This window comes from Sebastes umbrosus, chromosome 23, assembly GCF_015220745.1.
Source record: "Sebastes umbrosus isolate fSebUmb1 chromosome 23, fSebUmb1.pri, whole genome shotgun sequence".
NCBI lineage: Eukaryota > Metazoa > Chordata > Actinopteri > Perciformes > Sebastidae > Sebastes > Sebastes umbrosus.
Window position 1 is genome coordinate 13,606,271 of NC_051291.1, and position 23,414 is coordinate 13,629,684.

At 40.3% G+C, this 23,414-nt stretch overlaps 1 protein-coding gene across 2 annotated transcripts in view; it reads right to left on the reverse strand.

Annotated features, from left to right (window-relative positions):
* Positions 1-23,414, reverse strand: part of sema3aa (sema domain, immunoglobulin domain (Ig), short basic domain, secreted, (semaphorin) 3Aa) — a 39,965-nt gene that overhangs the window by 3,217 nt on the left and 13,334 nt on the right. For both annotated transcript variants that reach the window (XM_037760950.1, XM_037760949.1), the window contains 15 exons: positions 19,531-19,691; positions 17,549-17,611; positions 13,820-13,939; positions 11,961-12,051; positions 11,751-11,870; positions 9,246-9,388; positions 9,000-9,114; positions 8,215-8,284; positions 5,449-5,593; positions 5,066-5,285; positions 4,163-4,254; positions 4,004-4,045; positions 3,616-3,773; positions 1,890-1,957; positions 383-531 (listed from right to left, as the gene is read on the reverse strand). In XM_037760950.1, coding sequence (XP_037616878.1) covers positions 383-531; positions 1,890-1,957; positions 3,616-3,773; positions 4,004-4,045; positions 4,163-4,254; positions 5,066-5,285; positions 5,449-5,593; positions 8,215-8,284; positions 9,000-9,114; positions 9,246-9,388; positions 11,751-11,870; positions 11,961-12,051; positions 13,820-13,939; positions 17,549-17,611; positions 19,531-19,691 — 1,757 coding nt within the window. The remainder of the gene's footprint in view (positions 1-382; positions 532-1,889; positions 1,958-3,615; positions 3,774-4,003; positions 4,046-4,162; positions 4,255-5,065; positions 5,286-5,448; positions 5,594-8,214; positions 8,285-8,999; positions 9,115-9,245; positions 9,389-11,750; positions 11,871-11,960; positions 12,052-13,819; positions 13,940-17,548; positions 17,612-19,530; positions 19,692-23,414) is intronic.

Genomic DNA, 23,414 nt, shown 5'->3' on the forward strand with positions numbered 1-23,414 from the left:
CAGAGAAGTAAAAACCTTCCTTATAATATTATGAAGAAATATTATATTGCGTCTGATAGGCCTTAAAACTCACACGCCCTGAACGCCCTGTTAGACAAATACAGCCACAGTAAAAAGTAATTGGTTACATCACAGGGTCAAAAGTCAATCTAAACATCCACACCCCTATCTGGGCATCTGAGGTTAAAGGTCAAAGGGGTCAGAGGTCATCTCATGATAACACAGAGAAGGAACGGTGTAGCCTTTGGGCAGAGAGATGATGTTTTGTCTGCAGCAATTGAATTAGCGTGAATTTAGTCCAAATGTGTGAGGTTTTAACAATCATCCAGCTGCATTTCACACATTTTCCGCAATAACATGAGGAACACACACACACACACACCTCGTGCTTGCGGTCGTCGTTGGGCTTCTGCAGCTGCCAGTAAATGAGTGCTCTCTGAGACTTGGGGCTGCACTCCAGGAACATGCTGCTGTTCTCCACGCCGTACACGCTCCGGTCCTCCACGCTGCCTCCTAAACCGTCTCCGTCCTCTACTCAAACAAAACACACACACACAGGCGGCGGGGTGAGAAGTGTGTGGCGAGAAGGGGAGAGAGAGTGTGTGTGTTTGTGTTATGAAAAAGTAGAATACTTTTATTTTATGAAGTAAACTTAAGTTCAAGTATATTTCCCAAGTATACTTTATGTAGTAAGTACACTAATGTAAATGTACTAGTAGTATACTTGTAAGTGTACTACTTCAATACTTCTTGGGAGTAATTGGCCCAATTTTTTGTTTATAAAATTATACTTCTAAGTGTACTATAAGTGTAAGAATAGTAAACTTAATTTTTTTTACATGTTTTTGTGGGGTTTTTTTTAAATATTCTATTCATTTTTGTTTTTTATTTCAATCATTGCATTGAATGTATATTATATTTTTTATATTTTCATTTAGTCATTATTATTATTATTGGTATTATTATTATTATTGGTATTATTTTGTAGTTAAAGTATATTTGATACAAGGTTAGGTTCATTATCAATAATATTTCATTATTATATCATTATATATCATCACCCACATTTTTTGGTTGCTTTTTCTTATTTTATTTTATTTTATTTTATTTTTCTGGTTTCAATAATTGTTTTAAAAACAAAAAAGAAATGTTGATACACGTTGCTATTGAATTGTAAAATAAGCCTTTCACTAATAAAAAGAAATCTTTATAAAAAAATGATTGTAAACTTTGATTACACAACTAGTTTACATCTAAGTTGTATTTTGTACTACAACTATACTATGAAGTGAACTATACTACAAGCAAACTTCTAGGTTTACTTTTAGTTTACTAGTTATATACTGTACTTGTAGCCAACTTTTTAGTTTATACAAGTTTATAGAAGGACAGTTTAAAGTATACTTTCTGTAAACTACTAGTTTATTAGTTTTTACTGGAAGTATACTTGTACGTTTTCTTTAACTTATAGTACTTAGCCAATGATTTATGCATTCCATAAAGAGACATTTTGCTATTTGACTTGATGTTTTGTAATGAGATTAAATAAATAACTAAAATTATTTTTTCTCGCATGCCTCTACAGTGAACGGAGAATGCTAAAATGTAAAGTAAATTCAAATCAAAGCATACATTTACAAACTCTCACACACTTAAATAGGCTACTCTATCAAAAAGTAAGCATAAGCCAAGTATAATTAGACATTTCTGTATACTTGTCAGTATAAGCAAAATATACTTAGACTTCTCTGTATACTTGTCAGTATAAGCCGTGTTTACTTAGACTTTTCTAAACTAAAAAGTGAACTGAAAGCTCTTGTTTTAAGTTTAAAAGAAGTATACTAATAGCACACTTGAATACATTTCTTTAAGGGTAGTCATGAAAGTACCATGATGCTGAAGATCTGAGCACTGGGAGAGAGGGTCTCCGTTTCTGATGTCCTGTCGTCTGGTTCGCCTGGGAGGAAAACCACAATGAAAGTTAATGGTAGTAGTGGGTGAATTAAATTAAAGCAACATGTTCTACATGAATACACCAGAAATGCTGTACTGCTTATTTCCAACCACTAGGGGGCAATGTTACATAATACTATTCCAGCTTCCCTCACATTTAAGGGACTGGACAGTGGGTATTTATTGAACCTTCACTGTTAAATCCTGGGTGAAATCTGGCAGAAACTGTAAGAAATATAAACCTGCCGAGCACTGAAACGACGTGCTTCATTGCCTTCTGATGAGCCGTTATTATGAAACACATGCAGCATTATTTCGCCCTTGAAAAGCCTAGCAAAAGCAGCCCTTCTCTTTGTCCCTTTAATATGAAAATCCACTATGTCATTCAGTTTTTTGGGGGGGGTTTTTTCACGATAATGGCGAGGCGTTTTCATCATAGCCTGGCTTTACTGACTAACAGCGAAAGTGTCTCCCCTGGTCCTGGTTGTCGTTTAAAATCTCTGACGGGCGGGCGCCGTAAAAATCAAAGCGGGGAGAGGCTGGGGGTAAGCCAAAGGTAAAAGGCAAGGCTTGGAAAGAAAGGAAATAAAGTAGATAGAGGAAAAAAGTAAGAAACAGATGGAGTGAAATGGTCAGTACGTGTGTGTGAATTCTGCACACTAATATCCCCTCCTTCTTTACTTCTATGCCACGCACATATTTGGACACTCGTCTTTCTGTCTCTTTTCTCACACATGTCCCTCCTATGTACGTTTCCTGGGCTGACATTCCTGTCTTTTTTGGCCGTCTGAGCATGTGCGGGGCCCGGTGTCTGGTTCTCGTTCTGGGAGGGAAAATATTTGCAGCGTATAGGAGAGAGCTGAGAGGAGAGGAGAGGAGAGGAGAGGAGAGGAGCCGGTCCTGGCCTTAACCACGGGGTGTGCCACCTCCTCTTGTAACCCTGCCAAGGCTGGAGTATACCCACTGGCCTACTTCTGCTTGGTGTGAGAAGTTCTGGATGAATGAGATGCAGGGGTGTAGTGTGTGTGTGTGTGTGTGTGTGTGTGAGGGCTGTGGTGGTCAGCCTAATCCCGCTGGATACAGCAGAGGGTAATTTGAGGGTGTGTATGTTCATACCTCCTGGCAGCAGGGTGCAGCGGTCAGACAGCTCCTGTTGGCTATAATTTAGTGTGTGTGTTCTTGTGTAGATGTGTCTTCTTACGACCGTGTGTGTGCGTGCGTCTTGGCTGTAGGGCGACGGGATCGCAACCCAGAACAACTGTTACTGGCAGACGTTATAACCCAGGTTTGCTGGATCGTACCTCTTGGAATGCATACTTGGCCTGCTGTGTGTATTTAATGACTGTGTATTATTCTGACTCCAGATTACTTCCATGTTTAGATGTTTTGGCGTGTACCGTGTAACCGTGCACTTTTTTTTTTGGATTACACAGCACTAAACGGCCGGGCTGGTGTTACAAGGTTGTGTATTGAGATGCCCTGGAGCGAAGCATTAAAAGCCATCGCAACAGCAGCGATTGCAGGTGCACTGATAACTCCCAGACCGCGTATGACGGCATTAACACAAAAAGCAGGATGTTGCTGAAAAGAAGCAGGTTCAGCAAACCCCTCTGAGGATAAATAAAGGTCAGAGATCTGTTTTGCTGCGTGCGTTGCGCCTACCTCTTGGCGGTAGGGAAGTATCTCGAGCACTCGCTGCCGTCCCAGGCGCAGTACGGGTCCCTGGCCAGGCAGCACTCAGCGCAAGCTTTCCCATACACCTCGCATCGGTGCAAAGACATCTGCGATACACCCAGGCCCGAGCCAAGGTACAGCTGTTGCTGTGGGAGCAAAAAAGACAGAGCCAGGGTGTTAAAAAAACGCAGCATTCCTGTGAGGCTCAGTTGGAAAGGTTCTTGTAAAAAGAAGGTGGTTGTGGATTTGGCTCTCAGTAGGCACATCAGATATCGTTTGGATATCATTGTTTGCTTAAAGGCCCAGTAGTTCTCACTTTTTAGTTTCGCTTCAACAACTTTTGGATGAATTATTATGTGTGAAAGCGAGTCTTTACCTGCTTGGTGGACAGCTCCATAGCAGTAATGGGAGTCGGCTCCTGCACAAAACAAACACAGCACAGCTGCTTTATCATCACATCTATGGACATTGCGTGTATTTTCTATAGGTATCGGCTTCTTAAATTGCTGTTAACACTCAATTTTCAATGTCATACCCTGAAGACTGTCATCTCCTCCAGCACCACCTCCTCCAGGTCGTGCCAGCTCTCTCTGGGGATCGTCACCACCTTCAGCACCGTGCCCATGTCTGAAAGAATAGAGACATTCACATGCAGTAGATGTATATACAAGTCTGTTTTGATCAAGTTTAAATAATCTTTGTTCACTTTTTAAGTTATTTTTAATTTGTGGTTCCACTGTATACTTGCTGTATGTATACTGTAAATAAACAAAAAATTTTCTCTAAACGTTACCGTTTGAGATTTTCTGTATAAAGATGCTACTGTAAAGTAAAGGTTTGTTTAGCTAGATAATAAAATATTGCATGAAATATGTTAATATCATTCCTCAGAGATATTTTGGAGATTGCCACTTTTTTTTTAAAAGGGGAAAAATACATTATTTTCAGGTTTAAGTTTTTTTAATTTATTTATTTATTTTTATTCATTTATTTAAATTTTATTTTTTATATATTTATCTGTTTATTTTGAATATTAAGAAAGATAATAAATGAATTAATCCCCGGAGAAAAATCTAAATGCCATAGCAGCCAGACACATTAAAATACAAGACAATAAAACAAACACAGATTCAATATAAAGTTGAAGCTGGATATCAGAGCTCATTTTCTCCCCATTTTTCTCTTCACATTTCTGAACAGTTTAGCGGGAAACAAAACGGCATTTGAGTCCTTAGGGACATACAATCCAGCTTAAAATTTGTTTAAACTGACTATTATTTTGTAAAAATAGATAAAAATGCTGATTTCAGTAATTTGATTTCAGTAATTTGTCCAAAATGTACATCTAAGAAAGAAAAAGGAGTTTTTTTTTTAAGAGGACCAGCGTGGCATGAAAAATACCTGTTTAATCACAAAGTAAAGCTAAACTGTGAAGTACCTGTCCCGATGAACATGACGTCATACTGTCCGTCCTCTGCCTCCACTCTGTCCACCACCAGCTGGGAGAACTGGTAGTCCACGTCTGTCCGCACCATGATGGGACGCCCGCCTATCGGGTGCACTGGGTTGTACATGGCTGGGTGACCCCTGGCGAAGGTGATGACGTCATCGGGAAGGTCCTTGGTGGAGTCGAAGCCTCCAAATGTCTTACTGGGGCACTGAGAATCAGACCAGGCGGGTAAAGTTTTAGATGACTGACGTATGATTCATGTTTTTTTTTTATTATATTCTTACAGAAAACACATGTTCAAGAATGAGAAGCAGTGTTGTGCTAGTTTGGCTTTCTTGCTTGTGATATAAATTGTTTTTGTGGAGACTCACAGTGCCAGGGCGGGGGTAGGGCACCCTCCCTTGGAAAGGCACCCACTGGTAGTTGGGTCCATCTCTGTGAGCGTAGGGACCCAGGAAGACCCTCCTGATGTCTGCCATGTTGTACATGCACACTGCCGAACCTTTAAAGATGTTACTGTGGAGAGAGAGAGAGAGAGAAACATAGACGGGTGAGAGACAAAATGAGTTTTAATGAAGAGAGGGAGAGAGGTGAAATAAAGAAGAATGACCGACAAAAGGGATTTGATCGGTCACAAGACAGGGGATTAAGGTGCTTGTGAAATACCGAAGACAGACGACAAAATGACCCTTCATCGTACAAAGACGGAGAGGAGCGAGGTTGTCATTACCTAAGTATAGGAATGACAGATTGGAACTTCTCTCTGATTGCTTCCAGCCTCTTGAGAACAGACAGGAATTTGGGCACGCCACCAACAAGAGAGGAGACCTGGTTCAGAGCATTATTTGAAATCCCCTCCAATATTTTTGCGAGCGCTCGCTCCGAGCCAGATGGGTGGATTTTTTTGCTTTCGCTCACCAGACAAGGTCCAAAAGCAGGCAAGGTCAATCAATCAACGCAAAAAGAGAAGAAGAAAAAGGGAAAGTTTGTGGATTTTATTTCAATTCGTACTCCGTCACGGGTCGTCCAGAAGACGGCTATTTGAGCGGTGACTCATCAAAGTGGAAAATTTGGGAGTTTCGCAGGAATCTTCCAAGATATATATATAGTTATTCAAATATTCATGTGGAGATTGTGACGAAGTAAGATGGCTGTTTAAATCTGTGCGCACCATGAAGTCCATTAAAGCTGCAGTGAAGGTAGAATGGGAGCAAATATGATTAAAAAAGGTTGTTTTTATAAAACGGTCACTATATCCTGATAGTAGTGCATGAGACAGGTAATCTGAAAAAAAATCATGTGTCCTCCGGTGCTCCTAATGGCATCTGCAAAATTTCACAGACCGGAAGAAAACAATCAATTGGAGCCATGTTGAGATCAGTTGAAGAACTACCAAACCAGCCAATAGGAACGCTCCCTCTCTGAAATGACCTGTGATTGGCCAAAGTCTCCCGTCTTGGGCGAGATTTTTTAAAGTCTGAAAACAGAGCCATGAGGAGGTGCAGAAGTCTTCTCTCAGAACACTTAAATTACAATATGCTGAAAGGTTATTATGGAATTCTTTTGCCCAATGATGCCAATAACTTTCTGCCCACTGAAGCTTTAACCTCCGACCACATATAAGGGGGATCTGTTTCACAATTTTATAGACGTGTAATTATTTCCTTGCGGGTTAGATGTTCAAAAAAATCAAGTTCATTCATTACAGATGGCAGATTTTAATTTGGACAGTCAGTCTCTCTCGCATTTGCAAAACGCTTCAACAATAAGATTCACGACGTCCTTTGTCTTGCTGACTGCGATGGGAAGTTGTATCAGACTAATTAGGGATGTGGCTGGCATACACGCAGCCGCCAGTACTCAGCAAAGCATGGAAGATGAATGGATTAGCATTTGAAAATGTTAATTACAGAGAAATTCAATTAACTCCAGGGGGCAAAAAAAAAAAAAAAAAAAAACCCACTCCAATATCTGTGCTTAAGGAGAACATGTGTTTGTGCAGATACACACAGTCTGAGAGAAATCCAGTCAACCCCACAAAAATGCGCACACAAACAGCAGCGGCACAATCAAACATTGATCTGTCAGTGGCGGCTTCTTTGTGCCTCATTAAGCAGTGATATTAAAAGCCGGTCCCTCTGAATCGCTGCTCTATTCATCTCTGGAAACCGGCCACTTAGAAAACCAATTAAACCACTCTAATTCCTCAATGCCCCATAATTGAATTTTACAGCGTGCATGCGTGTGCACCGTCACACATGTGGGTAACGTAGGTGTACGCCCACCGCCGCGCGCCGACCTCTTGCTTTAGAATAAGCAGAGAAAAAGCCGTGCGGGGCGTAGCGATGCAAGGCCGCCTGTCGGTATGCGTTAGCTCACTCCGCCGTTCTATTCAGCCTGTCTTATCATTAGCAGTGATTGATGGTGAAGTGTTTGTTCAAAGCGGTTCAGAGACACTACTGGACACAAACCCCCCCTTCCTCCTTCCCAAATGCAAATTCATCATCATCATGATAAGTGCCACCATCTGTGTCACTTATCTGCCTCGCCCCCGTGCCTTCACCTCTCCGCATGCTTCAATAGAGCCCTCTGAAAACCCCCATTCAAGGGCTGGGGCGGCGGCCAGCGGAGAGACGTGCGTTCCTGCTGAGTGAATATCGTGTTTCCCCCTCCTGCTCCATAATCTGATTTCCTTGCAACAAGCCTGCCAAGGTTTCAGTGGAATAAGGGGGACAGGTAGCGGGGGGAACGGGGGAATCAAAAACTAAAAGCAATCTCCATTCTGAGAGGAAAGCAACCATAAGACACCTGTAAGTGGATTACGGGACGGGGGAGCGTTTGTCTGGGAATTTGACAGGGGCACGCTCGGTCGCTCGCATCCTGCAGTGTCATTTAAAATGGTTAGGAAATTACAGATAAAGGAAGGCTTCTTGAAAGGAAATATGAAGCGTGTGTGCTTTTCAAATACAGAGGAAATAACTTGTCCAGGACGGTTGCCCGTCCAATTTATATCCCTCTGATCTCCTAGCAACAAAGCAAACAAAACAAATATGATACTACCAGCGTCTGTCAAGAGAATGTGAGGCCCTTTCTGCAACGCACATTTTGGAGGTCACATGAAAAGAACGTGTTTGTACCTGGATGTGGTGAATACAGCGTAGATGACGGGATTCTTTGGGTCCTTGGAGCTCATGAGAAACACGTCCTCTGAAAACACAAAGCAAGAAGGGGTGAAGGTGAGGTTTTCATAGGGTGACCAGATCCCAACATACCAAATGTGGGACAAAGAGTATGTTTGTGTGGGACAATGTGGGACACGTTACCAAGGCTGAGCGGTAGTCTACAATTTTGACATAATGTCTATCTAACTTACGTAATAAACATTTCTATTCTGTCCCTTATCTTGTAACGTCTCCATGCTTTGCCCGAATGCATCCATAGTTTCTTGTGAAACTCACATGAACTGTTGTTGCTTCATGTCATATTCCCCCCCGTGTGAAATTGAAAAATAAGTGTCAAATTTCACAAAACAATCTGAGACCTACTTATAAGTAGTTTCCCAGTCTTTGTTGTAGCTGCTCTTCCTTTTCTTTGTGGTAGTTTCCATCATATTCCACCTAAATCTGCATAACTTGCGGTGACTTGTGAAAGACGGTGAAATGTTAACCTGTACTTGACCCACGTGTGCGCAGTTTCACAGAAAACACAGAACCCCGTGATGACAGCCTTTCCTGCTTTCTCAACAGCCACTGGATAAAAGCCAGATTTTAAAAAAGCGTCTTGTCCTGCAGTGGTTTGACTTTTTGAAAACTAGAGCCAATGAAAATGTAGGATATCATCTCAATATGTGGGGACGTGGGACAAGGGATTAAAAACGCTGTGCAGTTCCTCGTAAAGTGGGACACCTGGTCACTCTACTTACGCAGCTCATCGAAGTGCGTGTCAATGCCGTTGACCCCGGGCACTGAACACATTAGCCGGGCCTTGAGGAAAGTGGTCCACTTGTTCACCAGACTCCTGTGACCTCCCATGTCATTCTGTATTAGAAACAACAAAAAATATACATTTCTGTAAAAACTCTGACGTAAACATGTAGCTACTTCTGTGTAGATTTGTAATAAATAGTGAATCTTGTAGTGATTTTGTATGTGTGTGTGTGTGTTGTTACCTTACACAGTTGTCCTATCCTGGCGATGGTAGCTTTGCCGGTGTGCTCTCCGTCCATGGCGTTCTCTTTGAAAAACAGGAAGATCTTGTCGTCTTCTGGGTTGTCGCTTTCTGGGATCAAGTTAACGCCGATGAACCTGGGGTCTAGAGGGGGAAAAAAAAAAAAAGGAAATGCATGAAGCGCAGAAACATTGTACGCAGTGAAATATGCATTCACTGGAATCACACACATCATTTTACGATCCCACCTCCGCCCCAATGACAATCCTTTCACCCCTATTTTACACCTCCGAAACCAAATCCCCCGTGATATTCTCCAGTCACGGCTCAGTAACAACAGCCATTCACTTTACACCCCGGCGTTACAGTATCTGACTTTACCCCGAGTGAGCGCTCCAAGTCCAAATCCCACATAACCCCTTTCTCTAGGCCACATCCTCACAAACACACATGGCTCTGATTGTCCCCGGTAACACTTGAATAAATTTATCTCCACTTTAAGTGCGAGAGGAAATCAAAGCTAAAGGGGGCGAGCCGAGGCCTCGGGGCTGGGATGTCTCTTCACTTGAAGAAGAAGAAGAAGCAGAGGGACTGGAGAGGAAAAAAGCGGCCGCAGTCGGCGAGGCGTCGTCACACGTAAAACGAGCCTAGTGTCTAAAAGCTCGGGGGTTAGCTGGAGAGAAACAAGCCGTGCCATGTTACGCCTCCGTGGCCGTTTAGGATATAGAGTAGCTGTGAAAAACACGAGTGCGGCCAAAGTGGGAAGCAGATTTATAAGCGCTGTGCGGGTGCGAGACCTCTGGTATGAATCATGTGCCCCACACACGCCTCACGGCTCTGTCGTGAATATGTGCCATTAAATCTACACATTCATAACTTGGGCGCATATGAAAACAGGCTTCTGCCGGTGTCGCCAACCACTGAGGTCATTCGATTCATGACATTTAATTCCCAACAAAAGGCTACTGTATTCAGCGGAGGTTTAATCCAACCTAAATGTTGAGCGAGAGGGCATTAAACGGTGAAGGGATGTGTAAATAAAACGCAAAGCCAAACCCGTTTAACCCTAAATCCTTTTCAGAATCGACTGCTATTGAGGATTCATTCCCAAGTTTCTTTCTTGTTGCGTTCGAGTACCATGTAACCTTGTTGATAAAGGCTCAATGGAATATCCCCATCACCACTAATCCATGCAATTACAATCCCCCCTTTGTGGAGAAGGAGTTGGATTTTGCCGGGCCGAATGGATACAATCCCCCGGCGTATTTGTTTGAACAAGGTGAAAGATCGATGGGGATTAACGCTGCAGCTTCTCCTTTTTTAAATCGCTCTTTATTAATATGTCACAGCAATCAGCGCTGCAGAGAACAGTGTTTGTGGTTTCTGGCGGGGCTGGGGGAGGGCGGTGGCGGTTGAGGAGAGGAATTTGACTCCACTACAGGAAAACAGCTGAGAGCGGATTAGTTCTGTGGGAAAGAGGGGGGAAAAAAGGATGGCACAGCTTGAGGGTAAGGTTCAAACTGACCTTTTGTGGCTCCCTAAGTCCTCCGGCGGTGCCGACAGATAGCCAGACAGACCGGACAGTCAATAACCCTTCGCTGCCGCGCTAATCTTACAAGCGCAGGCAAAATCCAGTGACTTTGTGAATGGGCTCTGATATCTGATGTCTCCACATGAATGGAAATGATTGGAGACTTGAGGCTTGTGAGAGAATTTAATGCTTCAAAGTCCATTGGAAAGCTCAATGGTTTTCTTTCTGCGAAACTGGCCAATGACGAGGGTTTTACTTCCACCTTGTACTGAATAGTTGAGGTTTATGTGAGCCACAAGTGTCCAATTTTACTTTAATAGTAAAGTTTGTGAGGTTTGAAAATGTATGTTATCTAGTTTTTGCAGTCTGAACAATAATAGCTTCCACTGGAAGCTTGTAGATAGAAATGGCCTCTTTAAAAACCCAGGAAAGGCAACATATTTGAGTAGACTACAGTGGCAAAACTCATCATAACACAGTACAATATCAAATTACATTAAGCAACTTTTTTTTTCATGAAGAAAAAATACATTTCTTTGACGTGTACTTTGACTTTTTAGTTTGACCCATGTCCCATCTGCTAACATGGAGGGGGCGGGACTTATTAGCTATACTGCAGCCAGCCACCAGGGGGCGATCAAGATGTTTTGGCTTCACTTTTGGGGAGCTGTCATATCGTTCAAACGGTTCAAACTACTGATCCTCTATGTTGATTCATAAATATATAAATATATAAATATATATATATATATTGATGCCTTTAATCGCCTTGCGAAAGATCAGAAAATTGCTCTTGTTCCGGAAAAAAAATGACGTTGCTTTTTACCGCATAATATTCACGTTCGGTGTGAAAGTACTCAAAATACACACACATAACAGTTTAAAAAAATATATTGACATGAAAAATAATCACACTAAAAAAAAAAAAATGCTGCTGGTGTGTAAAGAAGTTAATAAAAAACTTATTTTTTTTACCATTCAGCCATCTTGAATCATGCTGCTCCGTCCTGATTGGATGATGATCTCCCAGCGTACGGAAAATGGCAAAGTCCCTTCCCATGAAATCAGCAGATGTGCCAGAGTACAGCTCTCCGTCTGCCAGTGAGAGAAGTGTACTTAGTAAGAAACAAATGACCGGTTCTGACGTGAACTTATTTCCCTGGAACTAATCGAGGTCAAACTCACCGATCAGGAGCGAGGCTGAGAGCATTTTGGGGTCGTAGGGGCTTTTCCCACGGCCGTTCTCGAAATGCGAGGCCAGTCGAAAGATGTTGTCCTGCCGAGTAAAAGGGGGCAAAGTTCAAAATGAGGCCAGTGAACGTCACATTCAGCCTGGTTAACAAGTACATTTATAGCCTGTGTTTCAAATGACACCAAATTCTCGTTATAGCGAGCTGCTTTTGGGGATGGGAAGCACTACAGCTTGGTGACAGATCAAAAATAATTTCTACAACAAAAAGGAATCATGGAGAGTAAAGTCAGATCATCTAGCTCAACCTTAGACTCTTTGATAGAAAAGTCACAATTGAGCGACCCAACTTGCTCAGTTTTCTTTAAATCAATTACTGACAACACCACTTTAAAGTCAAGTGAGCTCATGCAGGGTCTGCTATACTCAAAGCCTGCATGGTGCAAACAGCCGTTCCTGTCCCCATTGTGGGACTGCAGAAGCCACGCTGGTGCATTGATTAACCTGCAGACCTTTATCAAGATGACTGATTCAACTTTTATGCAGGGGAGAGGTTGTTTAATTTCCCGAAAGTTCAAGTCGAACCGTGTAGTGACCACTACTTTTACTTCACACAAAAGAAAACATTGATGAGAAGATAATGAGGGGAAGGGTTACTGCTGCGCTCGATGGAAAAAATGTGCGGCACAAATTCTTTTAAGGGGGAAACAATACAGGACTTTTTACTGTCAGTAGTTTACTATAGCACTGGTGTCACATTTCATGACTCATTGAAGACGCAATTGAGATCTAAAGTACCTTTAGCATACTGATTAAACATGCAGAAAAAAAAACACAGCATTCGGTGAACCAACAATAATGGGTAACACTTTATAATAACCATCATTAATAAATAAATTAATAATAAATTGAGAGTTAATTAAACTTGGTTAATAGTTATTTTACAAAAAAATGATAATTAATAATGTGTACTAATTATTAGCAATGCTATAATTTGTTACTTTAACAGTTTATTATTGCATATATGATTTTATATAATATATATATATATATATAAGTATCTGTTATCTGATATTATTGGAGGACCTACAGTTCTCCAGAGGACGGAGCTATGACCCACAAGTACTGCGGCATACGCATGCCTCTTTTCGTGCACATGCATATATACTGTTCTATACTGTTTATGTATATAAAAACGGGAAAGGGGTTAGGTACAAATATCTGTAAAGTTGTGTGCACACTGTGATATTGCCTTTTCCAAATAAAAATAAAATATTATATAAAATATTATTTGTAAAGCTTAAAGAAATTGTTTGTAAGGTTGCAACTGATGATTATAATACTTTGTTAAATGGATGATAATAATAATAATACTTTGTAAAGTGTCTTTAAACAATATTTAGATAGATAGTTAATACTTTGTTAATAGTAAATAATTGGTTTCTGGCCCATCTATCTATGTAATGTATATAGATGTTTTGCAAAAAAATGTCTTAAAGGTTTAAAATAATTTGGTAATCACTAAATAATCCTTAATATAGTATTTAAAATGTCATAACGTGTGCAACAATAAACTGATAATAAATAATGTAAACATAATGTAATTGTTATTTTCTCTTCTCAGCTATGATACAATAAATAATTTATAAAGTAATTATTTCACATAACACAAACTAATGATAAATTAACATAAATGATAGCATTACTAACAATTAGTATACATTATTAATTATCATTTCATTGTTTGTTTACAGTAAAATAACTATTAACTAAGTTTAATTAACTATCAATTAACTATTTATAAATGATGGTTATTATAAAGTGATACTCATCAATGCAGGCACTGTATTATTACCTCGGCCCTCTTGCCCAATTCCAGAAAGGAACAGATGGGGTGGAAGGCTCCGGTGCCACAGATGTACAGGTGGGTCTGGTTGTACGGTTGGAGCACCCGGATGAAGTTGGAACACTCTTTCTGGAAAAGAAATGAGACGTGGAACATCAACCAACCGAAGTTTAATTTCATACATCTGGCAAAGAGATTCCAATACATTTTGTGTATGCAATACCCGGCTCTGTTTATGCAGTAATCCTACCAGCGTAGTGTATTATATAGCCTTGAAAAGCATGTGAAACTTTGGGGATTTTTTATGAGATTGCATATGTTAGCATTAACCTCCTCCATATCATAAAGTTTGAATTAGGTTTTATCCTTTATGAAAACAACCTTGACACATTTAATAGAGAAAAGCGCTGCTGTGATTCAATTGAAAAGAGAGAATAATGGAGAAAGCTCTGTTGGAATTCCCTTTAAAGCGGGGACTTTCCAGTTGGAAATGAAACTGAGTCTCCTTCAAGGAAATCCCACCTGTAAGTCAAATCAGGCAACCCTAGCTCAGATCTTTAATGATCCATATGTTTGAATTTACCGTGGGGGTGTTTGGGTTGGCTCTGCAGCACATGCTGATAGTCCCAGTGGTGTGAGACTGTTTATTAGAGCGCTAATCAACAGGATTGGTTAATGTAGGAGGGTTATTAGCAGCCTCCAGGAGTTGATTTGGCCACATGTGTTGAAGAGATTAGGCTGGGGTTTCCCTTATTATGAATACATGCTGGATATCCACCTAACAAATAAATAGACGTTTGCTCGAGGGGGTTTGGAAACGCAGCACACATCACATGCAGACAGACAAATTACTCTTCGTTCTTCTCCCGCCCTTCAACACATGTATCTCTTCAGGCTTCTTTCAGTTTGACGGTTTGATGATGTCCCTCATATGAGACGTAAATGGAGTCGAAGCTTCACTGTGTTCAGGTTTGATGAGTGATGACATTTTCCAGAGCAACAGCAAATTGATTCTGGGATCACACACTGCAAAGCTTTTCCAAAAAACAGATTTCCCTGCTATTATTCAGAAAGGCAGAAACTCATGTTTTAGTTCTGGCTCATTCGCCTCCTCAGCAATCTGTTTGATATTTTGGAAATGTACGCTTAGTCACTGCTTGAACTAGCAGCCGGTAAGTTTAGCTTAGCATAAACGTAAACTTAAAACCTACCAACTCAGCAGGATTTTGATTAAGACTTATCTTTATTATTTAAGTCACTTATTCTATTGTATTTAAGTTGTAAGACTGTGTTCTATTTATTGTTATTTTAATAATCACCTACTTTATTGTATTTAATTTGTATAATTTCATTGTATTTTATTGTTATTTTATTAATTACTTATTTTATTGTATTTAATTCTTATAATTCTATTCTATTTTATTGTTATTTTATCAATCAATTGTTTTATCGTATTTAATTTGTATAATTTCATTATATTTTATTGTTATTCTATTAATCACTTATTTCATTGTTTTTAATTTGTATAATTTTATTCTATTTTATTGCAATTCTATTAATCACTTATTTCATTGTTTTTAATTTGTATAATTTTATTCTATTTTATTGTTACTTTAATAATCACCTATTTTATTGTTTTTAATTTGTATAATTCTATTCTATTTTATTGTTATTCTATTAATCACTTATTTCAATGTATTTCATTTGTATCATTTTATTCTATTTAATTGTTATTTTAATAATCTAGTTTTTATTTCACACTGTTTTACTACTATTACAGTTATTATAGCTTTTAATTCTATTTAGTTATAGTTTAGTTTTAGTTATTACACTTGTTATGTCTTGTGTTTGGCTTGTCAGTCATCTGTGAAGCACTTTGAACTGCACTACACTGAGTGAAAGGTGCTATACGAATAAAGTTTGATTGATTGATAAAGAATGAAATGAGGAGGAAACAGACCAGAGTTCATTCAAGCTTTCATCACCTTTAAATTGTGGGTGTTATCATTAACCCACCATCCCGACAACGTTTGCACATTTCAGCCACACAAACGACTATTGCTGAGACTAAACTTGCATTATTTCTTGTGGCTGACCTCAAGCCTGCACGTCTCTGTGTCTATGTGACTGCTAATGACTTTACCCTCTGTGTTTTCTACTGTTGAACAGCGGGAGCACATGTCCCACCACATCATTCTCACGACCTTATTATACGCATTTCGCCAACTCCTATAATCCCCCCCCCCCGATGTCAGCTCTGTTTAGGATTTTACATGGCTGTCTTCGAGTTAGACTCATTAGCTACGTGGTAGGTAGGCTTGCACATAAACACTGACGGACGTCAAGTCACTCAAACATGCGGCTCTGTCTTGCCCCCTAGGTGAAAAATGGTTTCCCTGATCACAAACCATGTCATTATGTGAAAACCACAACAGCCGCAGAGGATAAATGAGTCATTATTGGATCAAAGTAATGACTCTCTTTGGACTGGGTATTGATGATGACTTTCCATGCGGAGAAACGAGTGGACAGATTTGTATATATTTTGAGAATAGGATCTCTAATAGAATATGGAAAATGCATTGGAGATGTTTTATTTTTCCTTTATAATATCTGGGAAAATAATCAGAAATGACATCAGGCAGTTTCTATGAAATCCACGCTCCAGTATCTGAACCCCTTTGTTCGCTGAATCAAATGCAACAACCTGGGCCGTGTTACACACTCGTCCTGCCAAGGAGAATGATGCAGCCGTCAGGCATTTTTTGGAGGGGGGCAGCTGTTACATTTGTTCTGCGGCTGTAAATTGTGGTTTTGGAGTAATGCATCGCTTTGGGAGCTCTGGATGCTTTGGTAATGTCCTAATCAAGGCCTCGCTCCGTCTCCGCTCTCACCGCCTCATTTTCAAGGGTAAACATTTTCACAGCACGCAAATACCTCATCATTGTGTTTTGTGTGATTTTTGCGCCGCCAGAAATATTCTCTCTCTCTCCGCTGTGCGAAGGGAGCGAAGGTGTAGTGTTGCTTGTGTGGTTGGCGGTGTGAGTTAGACCTCCAGTAAAACCTCTGCGATTTACGTAAATTCTGGATAATCCTAATACCCCTGCAGCCACCGCACTCCAGACTCATCCAGCCATGAAATTAAGATCAGATACAACACTAGAGAGAGAGCCTAACCAAATAGCAACACGGAGATAACACACACTAACGCCGTCGTGCACACAAACCGAGCTGGTTGGTATATAGTATGTGCTCAGCACATGTGAGCTAACATGCGGCCGCCAGATAACGGGAACTCAAACAATACACTCCCACATAAATATGCCCACATGTGCACGCTCCGAACAAACATAAACACACTCCCGATGTTAAACTGTACGTCAGAGCAGCAAATAACCTCTGAGGTAATGTTGTCCTTGTGCCACTGGGACATTGTGTACACCTTACTGTGACCCAACATCTGTCGTACAGCGTGTAGGCCTATAGAGAGTACACTGTGCCAGAGGTGAGATGGAACATGGCTACTGTACGATCACTTCTATGTGAGCTAATTTCCTTCCTCCTCTTGTATTTGTACGGATCCTGGCAACGTCTCCTATGCTGCGACCGAAACACGCATTCCAGACAAATTTGAAGAATTACATGGATGCAGGACAGACGTATAATTTGTGCAACAATAGAAGCAAAAATTGCAGGGAAGAGCTCCAAACGATGATGCCATCGTGAGTGTGGACTTACCCCAAGGTCTTTCCCTGCCCACTTGCATTCATCCCTCTTGGAGGGGGTGGCGGGCCACGCAATCTGTGCAAACGGGAGAAAAAAGACAAAGTCATACTACGCTGGAGGTGGAGAGCAGAGATTTACATCGGAAGGAAGTGAGTTAATGCTGTGAATCAGAGGAAATCAAGATTTGTTTAATTCCAGGAGAATGACTTTGGATTTGTCATTGTTTTATTTTTACATTTCCGAGTTGACTCACTTCCTTATTTCCCTCTACATTCCTGGGTCATACCATGAGCGTTGCGTGTCATACTTGCCAACCGTGAGACCTCAAAAATAGGGAGGATTTCAAAACCAAAATTTGAGTTTCAGAGACTTTGTTTCCTGCATTCTGGTGACTTTTAAAGAATGAAAATAACAAAATAATAACCGCATTTTTATGATTTTTATGACAACCCAGTTTTAATTTTACTTTTAATTGTCAGAAAAGAAAACTGAATAATATGCCCCTCTGGTGTGAACTTGTGTGAATTATTTCTTGCCCCTGCTTGAGTATTTCTTTCTCTTATTACTATCCATTTCTCTCTCCGTCTCTCACTCACTGAAGGCCCTTTACAACAAGACAACGGCACCACTGCGCTCTGAAACCCGTTATTTCTAATGGCAAGCGCCGTGCCACGACGGCTTTTCGCTGCGTCGAGCAAAGCCCAACTTTGGGCGCTCAGGTTGAGATAACGAAAAGGAAAAAAAGGTGTGAAAATGTGTCATAAATCGGGAGAAATACGGGAGAAACCAGTAGAGGGCATTGAAAAACAGGAGTCTCCCGGGAAAATCGGGAGGGTTAGCAAGTATGCTGAGTGTACATGTGATACATAAGGGATGGCATTTTAAATAGTGTAATGATAGACTGCATGAAAGTGGAGAAGGAAAGGGGTTTAGGTGACTCCAAACTAAAAATGTGCTGTGTTTATGTGAAATTATATAAGATACATGTGTAGGAACACGTAGGAATATTACCCTCCGTATTGCACTTGCTGTGTCGATATAGACATATTGTCTAAACATGAGCTCTGGTTCAAATTATGGCATTCATAAAGTTTCTACAGTTCAAATCCTCAGCATATGGTTGCACTTTTCACTTCAAATATGAAGAGAAAGCAGGCTTTTGCTACTTTGTTATGGAAAAGACTCATTGTGAAGTAAATAATGGCTTTGTACTGTCTTTACGAGGAATCTATCCATGGTGTCACATGAATTATAAACACACGAGTCTACATGTGTAAGGAAATGATTATATGTTAAAAAATTGGGTGCGATTGAGCTCTCGCTTTTTGTTGCTGGTGGCCATACAGATGTGGAAAAGACAAAGGAAATGTATGCACACGCATGTGCATGCATTATTATGTCCCACACATTCCTCCTTCTATTCCTGGGCTTTATCTCCTCTCCAGATCAGCTGAGTTGTTTCCCTCTCTTGGGAATCTGCACTGCACATTTCAGGGTAATTACATTAGATTTGCTTAATCACTGCTTTTTGGCCTTTATCTGATAATGATGCAAAGATCAGAACAAAAGAGCGAAAAAGGAAGAAAAGAAATACACATCCGAGCCAAGGGCGAAAAGTATTCGGAGACTGTCTTTCTCTCTCTCTCTCTCTCTCTGCATTGACTATGCATTTTTCAGCACTTTCATTTTCCTGCCCAGCTCTCTGCAGCCTGCAGGCAAGTCTTGTGTGTCTATGATAGCAGCCCGAATCGGATAAAAAGACTGTTAACCTAGTCCAGGTGGAGTAATGGAATTACGGACAGCCCTGTCTGGACCGAGACAGACAGTGGGAGGGATGGAGGGAGGGGAGAAAGAGGTGGGGTAATGGACTCCAGAGGGAGCAGCAGAAAGAGAAGAGAAGAGCTCAAATAACACCTTGCAACCTGGACCACCAAACCTATAAAATATACCCAAACTGTAACCAAAATAAAGTCAAGTACATCTGAATTTGTTACCTGTTTGTGGTCTCTGTTGATGTTGACGAGGTCGAATGAGAAGATGTGGTCCTCGGCTCCGACCAATAGTCTCCCTCGCTCCTCATCCAATAGGAAAGCGTCATAGCTCGAGCTGTTGGCCAGGCCGTTGAAGGTGACAAGGTTACTGGACTCTAACATCTCTGGAAGAGAAAGAGAAGAAAGAGTTGATGTTAGAGCTGCGACGATGAACCGATAAGATGTCAACTATTAAATTAATCACCAACTATTTTGATAATCGGTTTGACTCATGTTAATGTTAGTAAAACTTCTCTGATTCCAGCTTCTTAAATGTGAATATTTTCTGGTTTCTTTACTCCTCTATGACAGTGAACTGAATACCTTTGAGTTCTGGACAAAACAAGACATTTGAGGACGTCTTCTTGGGCTTTTGGGAAACACTGATTGACATTTTTCACCATTTTCTGACATTTTATAGACCAAACAACTAATCGATTAATTGAGACAATGAAAATAATCGTTAGTTGCAATCGTTGTATTGGGAAAAGACTAAAAGATTGATAAAAGAACAGTTTGAAAAGGAGGAAACAAACCTTACATTCATACAGTACAAAATACCACAAGTTAGTAAACTAAAAGTGTGGACTACATGGTGTAAAAAAATACATTTGCAGCAAAAACATTTAGATTAAATATTGTATGAAAGCACAATTAATCAAACTTAAAGGTGCAGTGTGTAAGATCTGGCGGCATCTAGCGGCAAGGTTGCAGATTGAACTTCTCCCGTGTGCCAAGTGTGTAAGAGAACTACAGTGGCTGACGCGAAAACATGAAAATGTGAATGATCCTATCTAGAGCCAGTGTTTGGTTTGTCCGTTCTGGGCTACTGTAGAAAACATGGCAGCCGGCTCTGTGATGAGGACCCGCTCCCTATGTAGATTAAACGGCTCATTCTAAGGTAACGAAAACATGACTATTCATATTTTCAGATGATTATACATTAAGGAAAACATACGTATTAATATTATATTCCATTTCTGCCAATAGATCCCCCTAAATGCTACACACATGTTTTGTTGATAGGCAATAGCTTTAAATGTATTTGCATTGAAAAATAATCAATATTGGATGATGTAAAAAATATTACTGCTTCTCCAATCAAGATGTCCCGCTGTATGAAATCAGAAATTTTTTTTTCATGTTTCCTTAATTGCTTTTCCACACACACATTTGCACACACTTACATATTACAGACACTCGTCAGTCAGGTATAGCGTGAGACACTTGAAGTGAACACAGCATGCCCCAATCAGGGACACGGTTCAGACTGTTCAGCCGTGTGATTGGTTGAATAATTCATCTGGCGTCAGGGCCGGGTGGAGACACTGTGTGTAAGTAAGTATGTGTGTGTGTGGGTGTGTGTGGCATGTAGCTGTAAATGGGTTATTATGTAAATCAACAATGGAGAGTGTGTGACTGCACATTGTTCCATTCAGGTGTGCAAAGTCTTAAAGTATATACTAACAATATGCAGCCAAGCTTAATGGAAACACTTTACGTATAAGGCCGAAGTCTAGCCAGACCTCTGACTGTCGGTTAACTTTTAACCACCAAAGATGAGCTCCATCAGCTCTGATATTACATTAACAAGGATCCACACTCCCTTCATGAGACCAAGTTAACCCCCTGATTGAATTATCAGTGTACCTCAATGTGCCACAGCGCAAGATACAGTTCATTTATATCCATACATCAGTTTGCATTAGCATAACCACATTTCAACACATGGGAGGTTATAGTATAACCAGTAAATGTTCAAGTGAATCCATGAAAGCTGCAGAATATCTACAGTATCTCCCTTCAGTCTGTGTTAATAATAGAGCTCAATAGGGCTGTGTATTGACAGGAATCTGGCGATATGATACATATCATGATACAGGGTTACGATTCAATACATTATGATATATTGCGATTTTTTAAATCTAATTTAAGGGAAGTTTTAGGAGTAAACAAAACTTTTTTATGCAATCAGAACAGTGTGATCTGCATTTATCACAGTAGCACTACTTTTAGTGCATTCTGAGTCGACACGAATCTGCATGTAAACTGTTAATTAAATATCGATAGTGTTTTTGAGAATCAATACAGTATCACAAAAATATAAATATCTCAAATTATGCAGTTTGTCTACATCTGTTTTTATCTAATAAGATACAGCTGTTCATCTCAGAGTTTTCATTCACATATCTTGAGGTCAGAGGTCAAGGGATCCCTTTGGCCTTGCCAGTATTCCCTCCTAGAAAATTTAGCGTAACTTTGGAGCGTTATTTAGCGTTATTCCTGACAAGCTAACATAACATTTTAATGTTGGTACCAATGGATTCCTTATGTTTTTTTAGTTTCATATGATACCAGTATCTTCACTCTAGCTTTAAGACTGAACCCGCTACAACCTCTGAAAGACAATATAGCGACCGGGCCCGCCGACGGGCCATTAAAACTATTAAGAGGTTAATAGCTTCTATAATAAAAGATTGATACTTGACGTCCGGGTAACAATACAGTATTGCCACGCAAAGTATCGCGATACTATGCTGTATTGATTTTCCTAGTACCTTAGGGTCTGGGACATTATAACAGGCCTTTTTAGACATCTTTTTAGACATAGCAATTCATTTTTCATTAACTAATTGAAAAAATAAGCTATGGATAACAATAATCGCAATGATGCAATTGAATGAAAATCACCACTATTCATACTACTATATATAAAAGACACTAAATTAGTTACTTTTCTTCCCCTTCAAATCATTTAATTACAACATATTTCTATTGAGTAGATCCCTATAGTTGACCAAATGTCTATAAAAACATCTATCTCTAATTATAATTAAGAGCAAAACAATAAGATCTATGGGATGTATCTAACTGAATTGCAGCTCACACAATTAATATCAATCAAGAGTGGCTCATTTATCTAAAATATGATAATAAAAGTAACATTTGGTTTACAATGGAACGAACAGAAATCAAATTAACCCCTTAACCATCTGCCTGTGGTTGGATACACAACATGTGCTTTATATTTTCACCACAGGTACAGTCTTCTAAAACATCAGCCTCACTATCACACTACATCATCCATCATCATCAGTGTCAACGTATAGCGAGGACACACACAGGCACAGTATAGAAACCAGCACACACATGCACACAAACACGTATACATACAGTACTGTATATATATATATATATATATATAAACACACACATGCACACACAGGCCGGTGGATTGTGATCTCCCTGCTCTCCCCACAAAGCTCTGATTGACGGGCTGCTATAGGAGCCATCTGCGCCCACTCACACTGTGTAAGATCTTGGACATCTGTGTCTACATAAAAGAAGGGATTGATGGAAGGGGAGACGGAGGAAGTGGTGTATGTGTGTGTCGAGTACCAGTGGGGTGGATGGGGGGGACCGTGAGAGGGAGTGGTCGTCACCTAATAAAGACGGTTGCAGCTCATCTGCGTCAGTTGGATTTCGGTTGGAGGCTGAGGAAACGGAGTGGGTGGGTGTGGGCATGAATGGAGGTCTGTGGATGTGTGTGAATTTGTAGCGTGCCACAGATGGGTTGAGCGTATGTGTGTGGGTTTCAGTGTGTGTGTGTGTGTGTAGGTATATTTTTTTTTCTACACTGGCCACCAACATCCCGGCATTGACATTTTTATACACACTTCTGCTACCACGATACTCAAATTACGATGACAAGACATTAAAATGTGGAAGATAAGAAGTGTCGTCAGAGCCGTTTCGTTATGAGGTTATGAGCCAATCAGATATGTAACCTCTTATTCTCACTTTAGCAATCAGACATGAAATCGCAGGGTCAGGAAATGAGTTGGAGG